The 17,024-nt window shown below is 46.3% G+C and overlaps 1 protein-coding gene across 2 annotated transcripts in view; it reads left to right on the top strand.

Moving 5' to 3' along the window:
* The window catches only part of Eepd1 (endonuclease/exonuclease/phosphatase family domain containing 1), a 118,426-nt gene that overhangs the window by 89,509 nt on the left and 11,893 nt on the right, over positions 1-17,024 (top strand). For both annotated transcript variants that reach the window (XM_050131986.1, XM_050131985.1), the window contains exon 4: positions 14,500-14,610. In XM_050131986.1, coding sequence (XP_049987943.1) covers positions 14,500-14,610 — 111 coding nt within the window. The remainder of the gene's footprint in view (positions 1-14,499; positions 14,611-17,024) is intronic.

The following is a 17,024-nucleotide window of genomic DNA, read 5'->3' on the forward strand; positions in this document are numbered from 1 at the left end:
AGTTTCCTGACATTTTTATTCCATCCTCAGTGCTTCTCTCATCAGGAGATGCAAGCAACATGTTAGTCCTGGAAAGAACCTTCAGTTCACTCTTTTTAGAAAATTCTTAGGCTTTTCATGAATATTTCATCCATTCATTGGTTTCTGAAGAATGACTTTGTATTTGGCAGAGTTTGGAATAGTTGGTCATTGAAAAGAAACAAAGGGCATACAGGTGAAGCTGGTTTTGCCGAGTTATTAGAGACATCATTGTGGATGTTCTTAGCAGCAAGATATCCTGACTGAGCTGGCCCTTAAAGTTTGCTTTGCAAGAAATAATTCAGAGGAGCATTCTAACAAATTGTCAATTCTGCATTTAGGATGAGTAATTCCTACAGCTGATAAAATGTTTTTATTGACCTTCGAAGACATTGAAATGATTAGTTTGGGCATTAAGATTCTATAGTCCTTGGGAAGTACTCAACCTGGCTTAAGAGATTTTGACCCATCTGGGTAGTGATTAAGAAGTGTGCACTGATATTGGGATGGAAGACTTATGTCCGGATCCTAGACTTGGCTTCCCCACCACACATGACTGCTGCCATTCACTCCTGCTCATTCCTAAGCCTGCTCCACCTAAACTTGCCCATGAAATACAGATACATCATACAGAATTAACTAGGGTGGAAGCAAAGAGCCAAAGCAAGCCAAACAGCTTGAGTTGCTCTGAGTTCCCTTTCCTAGTTCTCTCTATATAGACAGCTAATAGATCTTAAGAGTGGCTCTCTATGTAGATGGATAGTCAGGAGATCTTAAGAGTGGCTCTCTATATAGATGTCAGGAGATCTTAAGAGTGGCTCTCTATGTAGATGTCAGGAGATCTTAAGGGTGGCTCTCTATGTAGATGGTCCTGCAGACGCGCAGAAGATTCACCACGTCGTCTTCCCAGCGTGACTCTTCTGGCGCTGCAGATCTCCAGGGACAAGAAGTGCCCGGGACTAATGCAGATCCCCAGCATTTATGATACAGAGCACCAAAATTAAGGAGGTTCTGGGGTTTTGCCTAAATGCCGCTATTTTCACAAGTTGCTAGAGGAGGCAATCAAACTTCCAAGGCTTCTGGCTTGTAAGACTGCAGGTTTGCGGCATAGCCAGTCTCTCCTCCCTCTTGTCTCCACAGGTGGAGAACTGGCTGCTCTTCTTAGTTGGTTTGCATTCTCTCTGCAGCATGTCTCCCTTTGTCATTTAGTTGGTGTGAATATGCTTGTGAATGAGAGCTGTAACACGTTTGTGCTTCATTTCAGGATGAGGCAGGGGCAGTTTTGAGGTTTTGGTAACAGCAGTTAATGAGATTTTTTTTATGGAAAAGAAGGGGCCGAGAGTGGAGACAAGAAAGCCTGTGTCTTCTACATGGGTAAAGTTTAAGCCAACTGAGTGACATTTTTTACCATGGGTACATGAAATTCCTAGAATTTGAAAAGCTGGGAGAGAAATATAAGATTAGAATTTGGTTCCTCTAATGTCGTTCAGTCTCTCGTTTATATCGTTTTTAGAGTAACCCTTCTCTCCTAGTATTTGTACAGAAGTCCTTTGGTATCTTCAGAGCATTGTTCTAGAACCCCTCTACACCAGTTCCCCCAAATAACAAAGTATGTATATGTATCCTACACAAATCCTCTCATTCCATTTAATCGTGTTTAGTTTACATCACTCAATACAATACAAACACTGTAAACGTTGTCTGTAATGTTGAGGGAACAAGGCTAAAGGATGCCTGCACACGTTCAGTAGGCACACTGGTACTTCTTTGTGAATAATTTTAATTGACAGCTGGTTGAACCCAGAAATACAAGTGTGGGATCCATGGGTATTGAAGACCAACTGTATGTGCTCCAGAGGGGAGCTGAGATGCTGGACCTGGACAGACATGCTGGAATCTGACATATTAATGTGCATGGCTTCCCTGTCCTGCAAGCACTGCCACAGCGGCCAAGATGCAACCCTTGTCCTCTGTTCGGCTTGGTTTTGGTACCCTTTTTCTAACCCTCTCTGTCCAGTTTGCACTCAGCCCATTTTCCACCTGTATCCTGGAAGGATCCAGAAAAGCCCGAGAAGCTAACATTGTATGGTTTGGCATTGCACCTGGTCAGAAATTTAATGAGAAAACAACTTGACTGAAAGACACCATGGGGATTTGGCTTTCTCGTTCCCCATTAGCCTAGAAAAATGAAGAATTAATGGATCTCAGACATTTTTCCACTTCTCGCTGCCACCAAGCCTCTGGGAGTGAAAAATTGTGGGGCTCTCTATCTTTCGCTGCCCACGCAGGAAAGAACACTCAAAGTCTACTGGGACGAAAATAGGAAGTGGAGACTTTAGAGAGTAGGATTTGGTACAATGCACATCTAAGTAGAAAGCGTCTTGAACTGGAAATGCGCTCACCCATGGCGCTGAAGTCTTTTGTTATGATTATTGCAGAGGGAAGCAGGTCATATAAATACAGTTTAGAATAGCTGGGGACTGGCATTTCATAAGGCTTAATGGCAACCAGAGCCATTTCCCCAAGGTTTCTTAAGTGCTAATTCAGTTTAATGTGACAACTCCTAAACAACTCTGGGTCCCTCGCAGACGCACATGTAGGTAGTGTTGGTGCTCCGGAGTATACAGAGCTTGAGAGAGGAAGATAGATGTCAACATGTAAGACCAAGAAAATGTGACCGGAGCTTAAACATGTTTGCTTGTTTACACAAGAGGCCTGGGAGCTCGTGAGAACAGTGGCTTTGCTCTGCCGTGAAGGCATTGTCCTCCAGAGCACTGGCCCTACCTCATGTCTGCTGCCTTTTCCTCGCTTCTCATCTTCTCTTCCTCTGTCCTTACCCTCTCTCTTGCCAACTCTGATCCTTACCCCACCGGAGTTACTTTACATCATTCTGACAGAAATTGCTGACCTACAGCTATTAAGACAGGGGTGACTTTGACTCATGGTCCCTGAGGTTTAACCCCCAGTCCTTGGCTCCATTCATTATGGTGACAGGAGGCTCTGCACCTTGTGGCAGCCAGGAAGTAGATGGAGAGATTGCTGGCATAGCTGGATCTCGTTTTCCCCTTCACTGCAGCAGTCCCAGCCTCAGGGATGGTACCAGTCCCATCCCCTCCTCTTAGTTAATGCTTTTTAGAAAAGTGTTCAGATATACCCCAAGGCCCACTTTACTAATTTACAGGCACTTCTCAGTCTGGTCAAGTTGACGATCAAGGTTAACCACATAGGCGTGGAGAGATGGCTCAGTGGTAGAGCACTTTCTACCCTCCTGGAGGACCTGAGCTTGGATCCCAACACCCACATCAGGTGGCTCACAGCCGCCTAGAACTGTGGCTCCAGGGGAGTTGATCCCTTCCTGGCCTCCATGGGTACCCTCACAGATGGCAGGCATTCACAAGGACACATAGACATACAAATTAAGTGTAAAAAAACTTTAGGAATGATTTATCATCACACACTCTTGTTAATCACTTTGTTGTAGGGTGGTTTGGGGGAGGCGAGGGACGGTCTCCTCCTTCTGACCATGTTATCTGTTCTCCCAGCCTGTTCATCTGACATCCAAGCAGAAGGAAGAATCTGGAAAGGAAGGGGTGTGCTTGGCTAACTTGGCAAGGCTTGTCTTAGGAGAAATGTTGTCGTGCAATGCAAGCTCAGGGCAAGTGCATTTGATCACAGGTTCCATGTTGTAACCCACAGCTTGACAGGTCTTGCTGAACTGGGCCTTCAGCATGAGGGCAGGAACTATCAGACAGCTCTCCTCAGCCCTCACTACCAGCGTGTTTCTCGGGCTATTTAAACTTTAGGTTCTGAGGGTGAGTGTGCTCGCTGTAAACCTTGGCATGGCCATCCCAGTATTTTCGCTCTATTGTGGGATGTGCTTCAGGCTGCCTGCAACTTCCCCCACGCTCTCCCAAAATAGCTGCAAAATCCTTCAAAACGCATTGCTATTTTTAGACTTGCTTCCACTTAGAATAATTAGTTTCAATCATTACTCACAAGTTTAGTGCCTAATTGGGAAAAGAAGAGCTTATTTTATTTGCCCTAAAACTGATCTGCCCCCTCCCCTCACTTCAAAGAGTTTCAAGTTCCCTCCCTTCCAGTTTTCGAAGAATTACTGGGCCATGCAGTCCTCTTCTAAGTGTGAGGAGAGAAATCTTGAGTTACTTCCCTACTGTGGGCCCTGACCTCTTTGTTCCCATTAGATCAACCCACATTCTGCACTGCAGCTGTGCAGCCCTTGAGATTGCAGGGTCCCTCTCCACAGTCTTTGGTGATGGGGGCGCTTGTGGGCAAGGGACTGACCCCTTTCCTTGCCTGGCGAGGGCCCCACAAGCTCATCCAGCCCCTTCTGTCTCTCTGCAGCTAAAAAGTTCTCTGTCCTAGCGACTCTTCACGCTTTCCCTCCTGCAGTCTTCTCTGTGCTTCCTTTGCTTCTGAAATGCTCCCCCCTCTTCCTTCTCTAGTTGGCCCCTCTTGGGTTAGGAGCTCAGACCTGGCCTCCACAGCAGCCTCCTCTAACGGAGGCAGGCTCCCCACCAGCGGCTTATATACACCCAGGGTTCTCTACTCAGGTCTTGGGAGCATGAGTCACGCTTGAGTCACAGGTACTGTTTTGCTTTAGGCTCTTATTTGATTAGCCTTGTGTCTTCACCTCTCTTCTCCGGCCTTTGTTCCTAGCCAGATTAGGCTGGGCAGGCAGTCATGTTCTTTCCTAACTATTGGAGCTTCAGAACTGCTGTGGGCCAAATGTTTATGTCTCCTCCAGCCTTTGTGCACTGAAGCCTTTATCCCCACTGGGAGGTGGGTTTTGAGGTAGAATGAAGGGGACAAGAATTCAGATCTTGCTCCTAAATAATGAACATGGCCCGAAAGGGCGCATTTGGGAAGAAAACCCTAGTGGCGGCAGTGGTGTGATCTGGTGGATTTGTGGCAAGCACCTGAGTTGACCTCAGACATTTCCACAGAGTTCTAGGTAGGTGATCAAATGACACTGTCAAACTCAAAAGCAATCAAACTACTTAGCTGCTTTGGGGCCTTACACTCACCTGAGGGTCCTAGCAAATGCAGGCTGGCATCAGGAGAACTTCTCCACAGAAGTATTTTATTATAAGGAGGGAGGGAGAGAGAAGTTTTTTTTTTTTTTTGTGGGGATTCTTTTTTGTGCCCATCAGACGTTATAAAAAGAGAAAGTATCACCCTCCTTCTGGTCACAGGTCCTGGGAGGTGGCGTGTGTCTTTGGCCATGTCCTCTCCAGGCCCCAGTGTTGCCATCTACCACAGGTGCATTTTAAAACAAAGCAAAATACTCTTGATTTACTCTCGGAAACACAGACAGTATAATTTTAAATTCTTAAGATATTTTAAACACGTGGAGAGAAAGCACTTTGCACGTGTGAGGGTGGAGTGGTTGAAGGTCGCTCACCAACCTGTGAGGTGACTTGAGTTATGTTTCGAGAGAAATACGCCTCCGAAAGGCAGATGTCCCTGCCAGGTAATGAGACTTTCACTATCAGGGGTGCCCGTGTAGATGATAGTGGTTTGCAGAGCCCAGTAAGTGGTTTCTGGAGAGTTTCTACAAGTGTGGCACATATAATTCAGGCAGGGGGTGGTTACCCATAATTCTACTGGGGAGCTAAGACAGGAAGATCATATGTTTGAGGCTAGACTGCTGGGCTCCATGCTGAGATGCTGTCTCAGAGAAGGGGTGAGGGGATTATAGTTATAGGAAAAGCAGACTCTGTGTGTGTGAGAGAGAGAGAAAGAGAGAGAGAGAGAGAGAGAGAGAGAGAGAGAGAGAGAGAGAGAGAGAGAGAGCCTATTGATGAAATTCATAGGAAGCAGCCTCGAAAGAATTTACTAGAAATGTTAGCATTGATGGTCTTTGCACAGTGATATTGCACTTATTTCTTCCATCTTTGCTTTATAAACTACCTGTGCTTATTTATTCCAGCCATTAACCTCAATTTAATAAAAACAAAGCAGATGAACACAAGATTGCCATCAGATCTTAGCTACCATGTAAGATGGAGTCTAGCTTCCACAGACCACGAGAGAAGGTGTAGTAGGAGCTGCGGGCCGCTTCCTGCCACCCGGCTAGCTTTACCTGAAATAATTACACAGAAATTGTATTCTTTTACACACTGCCTGGCCCATTAGTTCCATCCTCTTATTGGCTAACTCTCACATCTCGATTAACCCATTTCTAATGAGTATGTGTAGCACCACGAGGTGGTGGCTTACAAGAAGATCTTAACCTGCATCCATCTTGGAGAGGAGAGCTATGGCGACTGGCTCACTTCCCTCTTTCCCAGCATTCTGTTCAGTCTACTTCGCCTATCTAAATTCTGCCCTATCAGGCCAAGCAGCTTTCTTTATTAATAACCAATGAAAGCATCAGATAGACAGATGGCCCTCCTCCATCAAGAATGGGTGGAGTTTGGGGACTGTTTCTGAAAGGTAGAAATAGATGGTGACGATGGCACAATGACAGGCTGGCAGTTTGAACATAAAATCCATAAGGAGTGTTCTTATCCACATTTCTAACTTTCCTTCAATCTCTATGAGTTCTCTTGATTTTGAAAAAACTGCCTTTCAAAGGCTTGTGTTTGTGTATGTGTGTGGGGTCCTTCCTCAGTACATGTTACTGTCTTGTGTCTGCTGTCTTTTGAGAACACGGAAAGATTTCCAGCCAACAGCCACTGCAGACAGATTGTGAGCAAGCAGGTAATACTTAAATGGTTGAGGCTGCTTGTTCGTTATCTTCCTCTGTGCTTAGACAAGGATGGACATCCATCTGGAACTTTGTTTTGGTCCCTGTGGAAAGAGGAGTTGAGGAGCTGCCCTCATAAGGGCATGTGATATTGAAGGATCTGACAGCCATGGTTTCTCTGGACAGAGGAGGGCAGGACAGAGCCTTGGGCAGGTGGCACAGAATGACTATGGTCCGCATCAGAGGGAAGACTGACCTGTGACATGGCATTCTTGGCTATCACTGGCAAAGCTGATTTCAGCAGGGTGGTTTCTCTTCAGACTTCAGTTCCATGGAACTAACGCGTTGCAGTTTTAACAGCCATTGCGTGAAGACAGGCATACACTGTCCTCTGAGGCAATTGGCTAATGTTTTCTGAGTGCTTTGGAGCAATAGAGTTGGCCAACACTGGCTTTTCATCTTGGCCCCCTTGCTGGCAGTGATTGGCCCAGTCATGTCAACCCTCGGAGCCAAATGGAACCGCTGCTGTGGCACGCTGGAAAGAATGTGCCCGCGTGTGAAGTGGCTGCCCTGTGCGAGACTCTTAGGAAATGTCTCCTTTCCCTTCCTGTGACTCTTCCTGCTCACTCCTTTAAAAAAAAAAAAAAAAACAGAAGCACACCTGCTTGTAGATGAATAGGTATTTGAATGTTCTCATTAATGGATTTACTTGGATTTAGCTTACAAGAATCACTACCTAGTATTAAAAGTAAGCTTTTGTTCTAAGCACTATAGTAAGGGGCTTGGTGTGGGGTTCAGGAGGCATTGAGGGAGCTGGTGTAGGCCCTTTTTTGGGGAACCAGGCCCCAGAGTTCTGACAGTGCCATCGTCTTCTTCCTGCATTCTTTCTCTGCTATTGGAAAAAGCCAGTTGCTCCCTGGGCCTCTGAAATGAACACCTGTGATTTCTCTACTCTACAGGTCCCAGAGTCTCTGGGCACAGATCCTGCAGGCAGTGCTGTGTGTGGGTTTGAGAGAGGCCTTGGAGCTCAGCACCCCTGTTTGCATTTGAGCCAAGATAGCTGCAGTTTGTCTGTGTAGGAACGCAGTGCACATCCTTAAACAATATAGTCCAGGGAGTCGTCTTCCTTCTATAAAGGTTTGGGGAAAGGGGAGGTGGAGATGCTCTTTGCTTTGCTCTCTGACTGTGCTGCTTGCATTGTGCCTGAGACATGTGCCAGAGCTGTTAAGGCTGCCTTGATGTGGGAGTGATTTCTTATTAATAAAGAAACTGCCTAAACCCATTTGATAGGCCAACCCTTAGGTAGGTGGAGAAAACAGAAGAGAATTCTGGGAGAAAGAAGCTGAGTAAGGAGTCGCCATGATTCTCCCGCTCCAGACAGATGCAGGTTAAGATCCTCCCTGGTAAGCCAGCTCGTGGGCTACACAGAATATTAGAAATGGGTTAGAACAATATGTAAGAGCTAGCCAATAAGAAACTGGAACTAGCCGGGCCAGGCAGTGTTTGAAAGAATAAAGTTTCCGTGTAATTATTTTGGGCATAAGCTAGCCATGCGGGCAGCCGGGTGCCAGGGACGCAGCCCTGCTGCCGCTCCTAATGCAACACTGCCTATCTCCACCAAAGACTTAACTCCCAGTAGAACCGAGCAAAGGAAGACTCAAGGAAGACTCTTTGTCTCACAGGCAGTATGGCCTTCCAAAGTCTTAATAATTTAGAGAAACTTTACAATAGGTTGGTTGTGTCTAGAAGGTCAAACATGGTTGCTATTTAGTTTATACTTGATGTAATTAGTGTTTGCTTAGTTTTCTTATGTAACAGGCTGTTTTTTACACACCTTGGCCATTCATTCCTTTTGCCTACCAAGTGAAGGCTACTGGTTTCTAATATCATGTCATGGCCTATACTCGAAACATTCTGATAAAGATGAGCTCTTACTCCCCACTAAGATTTCGACAAGTGTTGTCTTTTGCCATGTATCATATTCTGATGAAAGTCGACTCCCTTGACCTTACATGAGCTGAGATTGGGCGTCTTCTCTTTGTAGCGGTAATTTATCTTTATAAGGAGAAAGCACTCCACCTACTGCATCCACCGAAAGAGATTGGATTTTCAGTAGCCTCACCGAAAGCACAGAGGAAATCGCTCTCATCGTATGGTAAACTCATTGTCAAAGGGAAGTCACGTCCAAAATGAGGAAAGCAAATGAAATCCCAATTCAGGGAAATAAACTCATCTGGAAATCTGATCCCGAGGTTTCATCCTGGAGCCGACCCTCCCCATCCTTCCAGGAAGCAGGATGAAGTAGCCATGAGGTGTTGGCCTTAGAATACCTGCCTCCCATTAACTGTGTGCTCACCATTCGCAATACATCTTTATAAACAGAGCCAGGGCTTTCTTCAACGTGATTAGAAAAGGAAGCTTAAAACCTAGAAGGTGGGAAGACTGTTGTCATTTCTCTTTCTCGATCATGGCCAATCAAATTAAAGGATATTCTTTTTAGGAAGTAATGGAGGTCAAAGTAAAGAAAAAAGTACAAAGGTTCCTGAGCAAAAGCAGTTGTTTCAAGTTTTAGGGCCCTTAGGTAATTGCAGAGATAAGCACGCAGCTGGTCCAGCACAGACTCAGCATGCAGCAAGCACTAAGGTTGCAGCCACACTAGTCTTTTATCTTGACATTTCCCAATGTCAGTGCCCCGGGCATCTTGTAGATTGCCATTAAGATGTTTGACCTGGAGACCTCCTGTTGCCAAGACCTACGGTGGAGTGGTGATCAAATAATTCCCATCATTTCTTCATTATTGGTTATATTCATTTTCGGTGACAGTGACAAATATTTCAGCTCATGGTTTTAGGCATTTCATCCCATGACCAGTTGGCCGTGTGGCCTTTGGGCCTATGCAAGGTGGAACCTGAAGTGGAGAAGGAAGCTACTCACCTTCTGGAAGCCAAAAAGCAACAAAAAGGAGAAGGGGCCAGAGTGCCAATATCTCTTCAGAAACATGACCCCAGAAACCCTGTTCTTCTGTTAGCCCCATTTGAAGATTCTACCCCCTCACCATAGAGCCACCTTCAGGGGATGGGGTAGACCCATGCTTTGATGCCTAGGCTTGGGGTACATTTTGTATCTACACTATAGCACTGATCATCTTTCTGGTCACTGGCGTGGAACGAATGTTAAAAGTGATTTTTCCCTTCTGGGCTGATGCTAGAGAAACAAGTTCTGTCCCTGGTCATCCCTGAAACTCATGCTGGGGGAGAGAGTAGAGGGCCGAACCCCATTGACTTACTCATAACAAGCACGACTGCATGCCTGCTGTGGGCCTTGCTGGCTCCCTCAGATGTTCTATTGTGAGCTTATGGATCAGCTGCAGAGAGAATCACACTCAGTCACTTTCAAGGTGTGGGGTTGAAAAGCTAAAATGGTTTTTGTTTCCAAGAATGAAAGCTGCCCTTCCAGACAGTGAGTAAGGAAAGTAGCAGCTGGCAAGCTTGTCTGAGCTTCTCACACTTGGGACTTGCATGGAGAAATTTGTCACCACCTTCAACCTTGGCTTAACACCAGAGTCCGTCAATTAGGGACAGGGTTTATTAATTAACTATACTAAGGACAAGAGGGGCAAGTGATGGTATAAGCCTGGAGAGAGACCTGAGCATAGATAGGTAAAGATGGAAGAGCTTCAACTCCATGTGGTTGTGTTTTGAACCTCCACACGTGTGCCCTGGCGTACCCTACTCTGCTCCCATAATAATACTAAATAGTTAGTTTACAAACGAGCAGGTGCCAGCTCAGTTCTGATTTAGGTTGATAATCATTTAGACCTCAGAGTTTGAGATATGAAGGAGGGTGGTGTGTTGGTATTAGGACTGAAAAAAATCAGAATTACAAGGACACCTTTTTTTTGTATAACGCACACATTTCTTCAGCCTTTCCTGCCATTTTGGCCTTTCTGTCCAGGTGACCCAGTTGTAACTCATGAGGCTATTATTTTTTTCTTTTTGGTTGGGTGGGTGAAAGAGAATATTTAAGAATCAGTGGACTTAAACAGTTTTAGGCACAGTCCAGGTTGAGAGTAGTTAACAAGATGCTTCTCAACCCCATTGATGTATATTCATTATAAGTGACCCTGGGTTACATAAAGAGATTCTCATATGAATATATAATGTCCTTTGGGTATATTCTTGTCCCGTACCCATGGCTTTCCCTTCCTGTTAGATGCCCTTACTTTCCTAAATAGTTTTGGTTCTACTTTAATATCATATTTGCATACATGATTTTACATGTCTGTAAAAATTGGGAGCCAAAAATGAAAAGAAAAATCTGGCAGGTGTCTTCCTGAAACGAACTTAATTCACTTAATACAATCAGGTCCAGATGTGTCTATTTTCCTGCAAATAATAGAAAATTGTTCTTTGTAACTAAAAAGAACGCTATTCTTCATGGTCAACACACTTTCTGAAGATGGTTTTACTTCCTGTTGACATTGCTAGGATCTAACGACTCTGTAGAGAGAGCCTGACCCCAGCCCTAACCTTGATACACCCTGACCCTCCTGTCAGGCAAGGGATGCAGCAGAGAAGACACATTTCCAGACCCTCCCTCTAAGCACGCTTGCCAGCTGTGTCTTCGTGGACTGAAGCCACGTGGTCTGGGCGCTTTGCTCATGAACAGCTGTGGGCTCTGTGGAGCCTCTGCCAGAGTGAGGCCAGGAGGAAGGCAGGCACGCTACTGCTTCCCCAGCTCAACAGCTCATCCTGGGAACAACATGTCTCAGGGGCCTGCTAAGGGTCACACTGCAGGTGTGTGGACCTCACTTTGATCAGCAAGGAGCTGAGAGAAGTCCTACTGTGTGGGTTAGCTGTGAACTGTAAGTGCAGTCGTCTCTTTATAGACAGAGAGTTCTCCTTTCCAGTCCAAGAACAGACGAGCCTCCTACCTCTTATCTAACTCTGGTCCTGAAAATCAGGAAGTCATCTGCCTCTCTCCTCTCTTTCTCGGGGTTCTGTTTGTCTTCAGCGGCATAGAGATGTGGACGAGGACAAAGCAGGGGATACTGGGCTGTGTGGGGTGAAAGAGGATGGCACTGGCCAGGCTTCACATGTTTTAAATTAAGATGTCTCACCGTGACGATGCCTCCTTTGGGCTTCTAGAGATTACCAATGGATAAAAGAGTTTTAAATCTGAACTCACAGAAATGTATTATCTTTATATAGATCGCAACTGCATTTTTAGGAGCGTTTTATTTCCCAGCTGAATTAGTTACCCGTCTCATTACTGTGATATTACCTGATAGAAGCATCTGGAAGAAGGAAGGATTGCATTTGGCTCACGGTTTGGGGGTAAACAGTTGCCTTGTAGCATAGGTTATCCTGATTATCACTGTCCTTCTGCCCCTGAGTGCTGGGATTACAGGTATGTGTCACTATGCCACGCCTGGCGCCTGGCCTGAGCTGTACCGATGAGTCCCTCATGAATAACTGTCATGTAAGGCTATCCAGTCCTATGTAAGCATTTATTCTGTCATCCCAGAGGGGTTCCTTCCTCTCCTCCCCAGCGTGTGCTTCACCACGTTCTTTGCACACATCATGGCAGGGAAGGCATGGCAGCAGCTGGTCACGTTCTGTCTGCACTTAGGAATCAGAGTGATGAACGTCGGTGCTCAACTTGCATTTCCCTATTGAATTTAGTCTAGGACCCCAGGCCAGCAAATGATGTCACATACATTTAGGGTGGATCTTACCACATCAATTAATCTCCTCTTGAAGTTCCAACACATGTGCCCACAAGGTTGTCTCTCAGGTGACTTGAAAACCTGTCATGTTTACAATTATACCACACCAACAGAAGATGGGTTTTGGCCAAGAGAATTTGCCCCATCTCTCCTCCCTACTAGCCAAGAATAGTAGTGTCCTCCACTGCTGTGCAGCAGGCGGTGTTGATGGTAAAACCAATGAAAGTTTCTGGTGACAATACACCTGGGTAGACACTTCCCACACACACAGCAACGCAGAAATACACCTGTTTGCCAAATGGCCAGTTAAAATGAAGACAGTTACTGAGGTAGGAACTTCCAGGAGAATTCTGTTTGTCTGGCAAGGATTTGAAGATTAGTGTCCACTTATATTTTCTACTCACTAGCAAACTCCCGACTTCTGTGCCAGGAAGGGTTTACAAAGGCACAGACTTCGTCCTAACAGCATCCACTGTTGGGGAAACACAGACATTTTAGATGACTGTAAAAACAACTCCTAAGCCAACTTCCCAGGTTACCGCCCACCACCTGATTTGTTTTCTCTGTAGCACTTCCTGTGAAATGATGGACCCAGTCCTTGCTTGTGCCTCATCAGAACTTCCCAGTCTGCCTCTTGGCCATCAGTTGTGTGACTGTGTGCTGCCCAGAGGATGTGAAAGGAGCTTTCTCCAGCCAGGTTGCTCTCTGGGGCTATCTGCAGCCCTGCAGCCTCCAGGGTCAGTGGTTAGGCCAACTGAGGCAGCCAGATCTGTTCTCAAACCTAATTACCCAATTTTCTGGTTACAGGGTGGATCACTGGGTCCCATCTAGGAGTTTCTGATCCAGCAGGCCTACTACATGGTCAGAGAATTTCTAGTAATTTCTAGGTCATGGCGATGCAGTAATTTCTAGTAATCTCTAGGTCTTGGATCATGCAGAAGAACCATAGGGTGGGGGCCTCAGTGTGCTCCACTGTCTCTGGTGGGTAGGTTGAGATGGCTCAGAAGCTGTGCAGTGTTTCCATGAGGAAGAGTGGGACCTGAAAGGGGTCCCAATAGTGGGACTGAAAAGCAAGAGAGACCACACCCAGGTGACAGCAGAATTCCTGGGCTTGGGGAGAGATGTGACAAGGAATGATAAGGAGTAAATGAAACCCTTAGGAAAGGAATGTGAAGAACACAGGTGAGATGGTGACACAGGCCTGCGAGGGGAAGAAGGTCCTTTGGGACAAGAGAAAGTAGATGCTTAGGCAGCACTGGAGGATGTTACATGAATGTGAAAGAGGCTAAAAGTTAGCAGTGCGACTCAGAGCTGAGGCAGGGCCTGGCGTGATGCCACTTACCTGTAATCCCAGCACTCAGAGGCAGAGGTGGGAGGGTGATAAGTTTCAGGCCAGCCTTGGCTATATAGTAAGACATATCTCAAAATGTGAAGTTATCAGCAATAACAGAAAACTCTAGGAGATGCTTTTGAACCAGAGGTATAGATTTTGGTGTCTTCAAGACTGCAGTTTAAGCTGACACTATGGGGCTAGATAGGCCTGAAGAAGAGCAGCTCAGAAGAGCAGAAGTAGGTGGTACTCAGAAGAAGCCAGGAACTGGGCTGGAGAGATGGCTCGGTGGGTAGGGATACTTATGCAAGCATGAAGACCTGAGTTCAGATCAGCATCCACACAAAACGGTGGCTGTGACTGTGTGTGTGCCTGTAAGCCAGCACTGTCCAGAACAGAGGCAGGAGGATTGCTGAGGCTTGCTGGTTGCCAGCCTAGCTCAGGGCTCAATGAGAGACCCTATCTCAAAGGAATAGGACCAGATGCCATCCTTTGGATTCCTCATGAATATGCATGGATGTGTGTACTCTCACACACCTATGCATACACCAGACACACACACACACACACACAAAAGCAGGGAAAAATGTGAGTCGAGAACACTTTTTCATGGGGGTCTTTAACTGTTGTGTTGTCTCGGAATCACTGTGACTGGTCTCTAAGGATGCCATGTCCAGGGACACAGACTCACTGACCTGTCTTCTGTCTTTGCAGTTCTGTACAGAGCTAAACCAGCCGATCCTGCCCAACATCCGAAAGTGGAAGGGGTCCCGAGGATGCTGGCGGTCTGTTGTTGCTGAGAAGCCTTCGAGTCAGCTCCAGAAGGTACCTGCCTTGCACAACCGCCTTGTGTGTTTTTGTACTTAAACACAATATTTTCCACTGGGGTTACAGACACAGGCCACTGCGTACAGCTTTTTAGGTGGGTTCTGGGCTCTGAACTCGGGTCCCTGTGCTTGGGTAACAGGAACTTTACTGACTGAGCCATTTTCCTAACCCAGGTTCTTATATTTTTAAGACTATGTCTTATAATTACTTGAGTTGAAAAACATTTTTATGATTTTTGCACAAATGCAGATGTTTTTAAGGTTCTACTATACATCTTCAGCTACAACATTATGAATTGTATTTACATGATGGATACTTGTAATTTGGGCTCTTAAATTATCAATGGAGACGGAATTAAAGTTATCTGTCCATTTATTCATATTGACTGTAAGCCCCTCCTGTCTTCAGTGACCACTGAAAACTATGTGTCGCTCCTTTCCCTGGGTTTGCTGCTTAGGAGTGGGAACATCCTCACAGTGGACAGTGAGTTCACAGTGGGCTGAAAGGAGCTCATGCAGGCTGCATCTGGTTTTCAGAACCTAGCCCAGGGTCCTTCCTTTCAGTCCACACATAAAGCAATACCACTTTGCTTTATTTTTTTTATTTAAGCATTTCACATGGATATCAGTGTGTAAAAAATTCATGTGACTTTCGAGTCCATTCATCTTTATTCACTCATTCATTCAGCAAACCATTCATGAGAGGTTATTTGTGTATGTGTGAGGAAAAACAGACCAGCAGACCAGCCCTGTCTGTTACCTCTCTTTTCCAGAACTGCTGGATACCACAGCTTCTTTCACCAAGTTACAACCATTTAGTGGAACGGGTCAGCTCACGTTGCTTTAGGAGGGGAACCAAGACCATCAGAGTATGATCACTGAGGGCTCTTGGCCTTAGTTATGTTATCTGTAGCCCCTGCCTTAGCTCGCAGGACAGCCACAGTATAGGAGGAGATATTGAGTGTTGGAGTACTTCAGTACCGGAGCACAGACCAGGGCTGCAGCCATATCTAGGCCTGGCCGCCTGTTCTCATGGAGTATTATGAGTTCAGTGGGTCAGAGTCACCCAGATTAATGGCATGTGTGGTTTGCTTAATTTTGAAAATGCATAGATCCAAGAGTTAATTTTCAATGCAATGTGAGTCAAACATCATATATCCATGGCCATCTACAGTTTACATGCTGACCAGCTGTTGTGTCCTGAGCCCTGGAGTCATATCCAGGTACCAACCGGAGGGCCAGTTTCCAATGAGGAAGCAGAGAGATGTGGGAAGAAATTATTTTCCCCAAAGCAGGCCCCTGTGATTGGAAGGGGCAATCTACCCTGAGTCCAGTGAACTATCTCTGGCATAAGCACTTTTCTATGGCTATGTCCATCCTGGCATAATATGACCTAGATCATATTTGGGACCTGTGCCTGGGAGGGGGTCAGAAGGAAGACGTGTAGGGATGAGAAAGTTCCAGAGAAGCTGGGCGTGTGTTAATCGGGCCTGAGGGGGTGCATCGGAAAGGAGTCATCTCAGGAAACCTCCTCCTCCCGTGTCCTGGAGGATTGTGGGGCTGGGGTGGTTTTCAGGCAGATGGCACGAGTGATGCCTGAAGAAGCTTGCTCTGGAGCTTCTCCTCGGAGAACAATAAACAGAACAACAGCCTCAACTCCAGAGCCCACCACAGTGGCTTCATTTTCTCTGTCTTCATGAACCTTAGACCCCTGAGGCCTTGTCTGGGCCCCACGGTTCCTGGGCACAGCTGGACCAAGACCAAGGTGTGACCCTGCTTGTCTAGTGCCTGCTTCAGTGGTGGGCAAGGGGATCTTGCACAGCATGAAAGGCTCACGCTCGTGTCCCCCTACTTCTGTCCAGAACACACCTGTTCAAAGGTGCCTGTCAGATGTCCGTCTGGGATCTGAGTTGAAGTTGTATGTGTGACAGCAACTGTTCAGAGGTGGCCAGGGTTTCTTCAACAAAGAGGAGCAGTGACACGTGCTGCTGGCCTGCTGGCCTGGTGGCCTGCTGATCTGTCCCTGGTATCAGACACTTAGGAATGCCCTGGTGCTCAGCCGGAGTAAACAGACTAGAGCTTTTCTTGTTCTGCAAGCTCCCAGAGGCAGGGGAAGAAGTAGGCAGCACGGAAGCTACTTCTCTGATTCCTAGAGCCAGAAGGTGTCCCAGAACTGTGCCCACTGCACCCTAGGTTCGTCTGCACCTCCTCATCAGGGCCTCCGAACCAAGCGTCAGACCTGTGTGCATCCCTGCCCATCTATGTGCAAAGGGCCCTTGTTCAGTTTCAAGTCACTAGAACCATTAGCACTGACTTCTGTTAGTCCGGCAAATACCAGGTGAGAAATGACTGGGTGCTGGGCACCATTTCTGTAAGCAGTGACTTATCAAGAAGCAATACCTGCCCCTCAGA

This window comes from Alexandromys fortis, unplaced genomic scaffold (assembly GCF_014885135.2).
Source record: "Alexandromys fortis isolate MF-2015 unplaced genomic scaffold, M_Fortis_MF-2015_v1.1 scaffold_389, whole genome shotgun sequence".
NCBI lineage: Eukaryota > Metazoa > Chordata > Mammalia > Rodentia > Cricetidae > Alexandromys > Alexandromys fortis.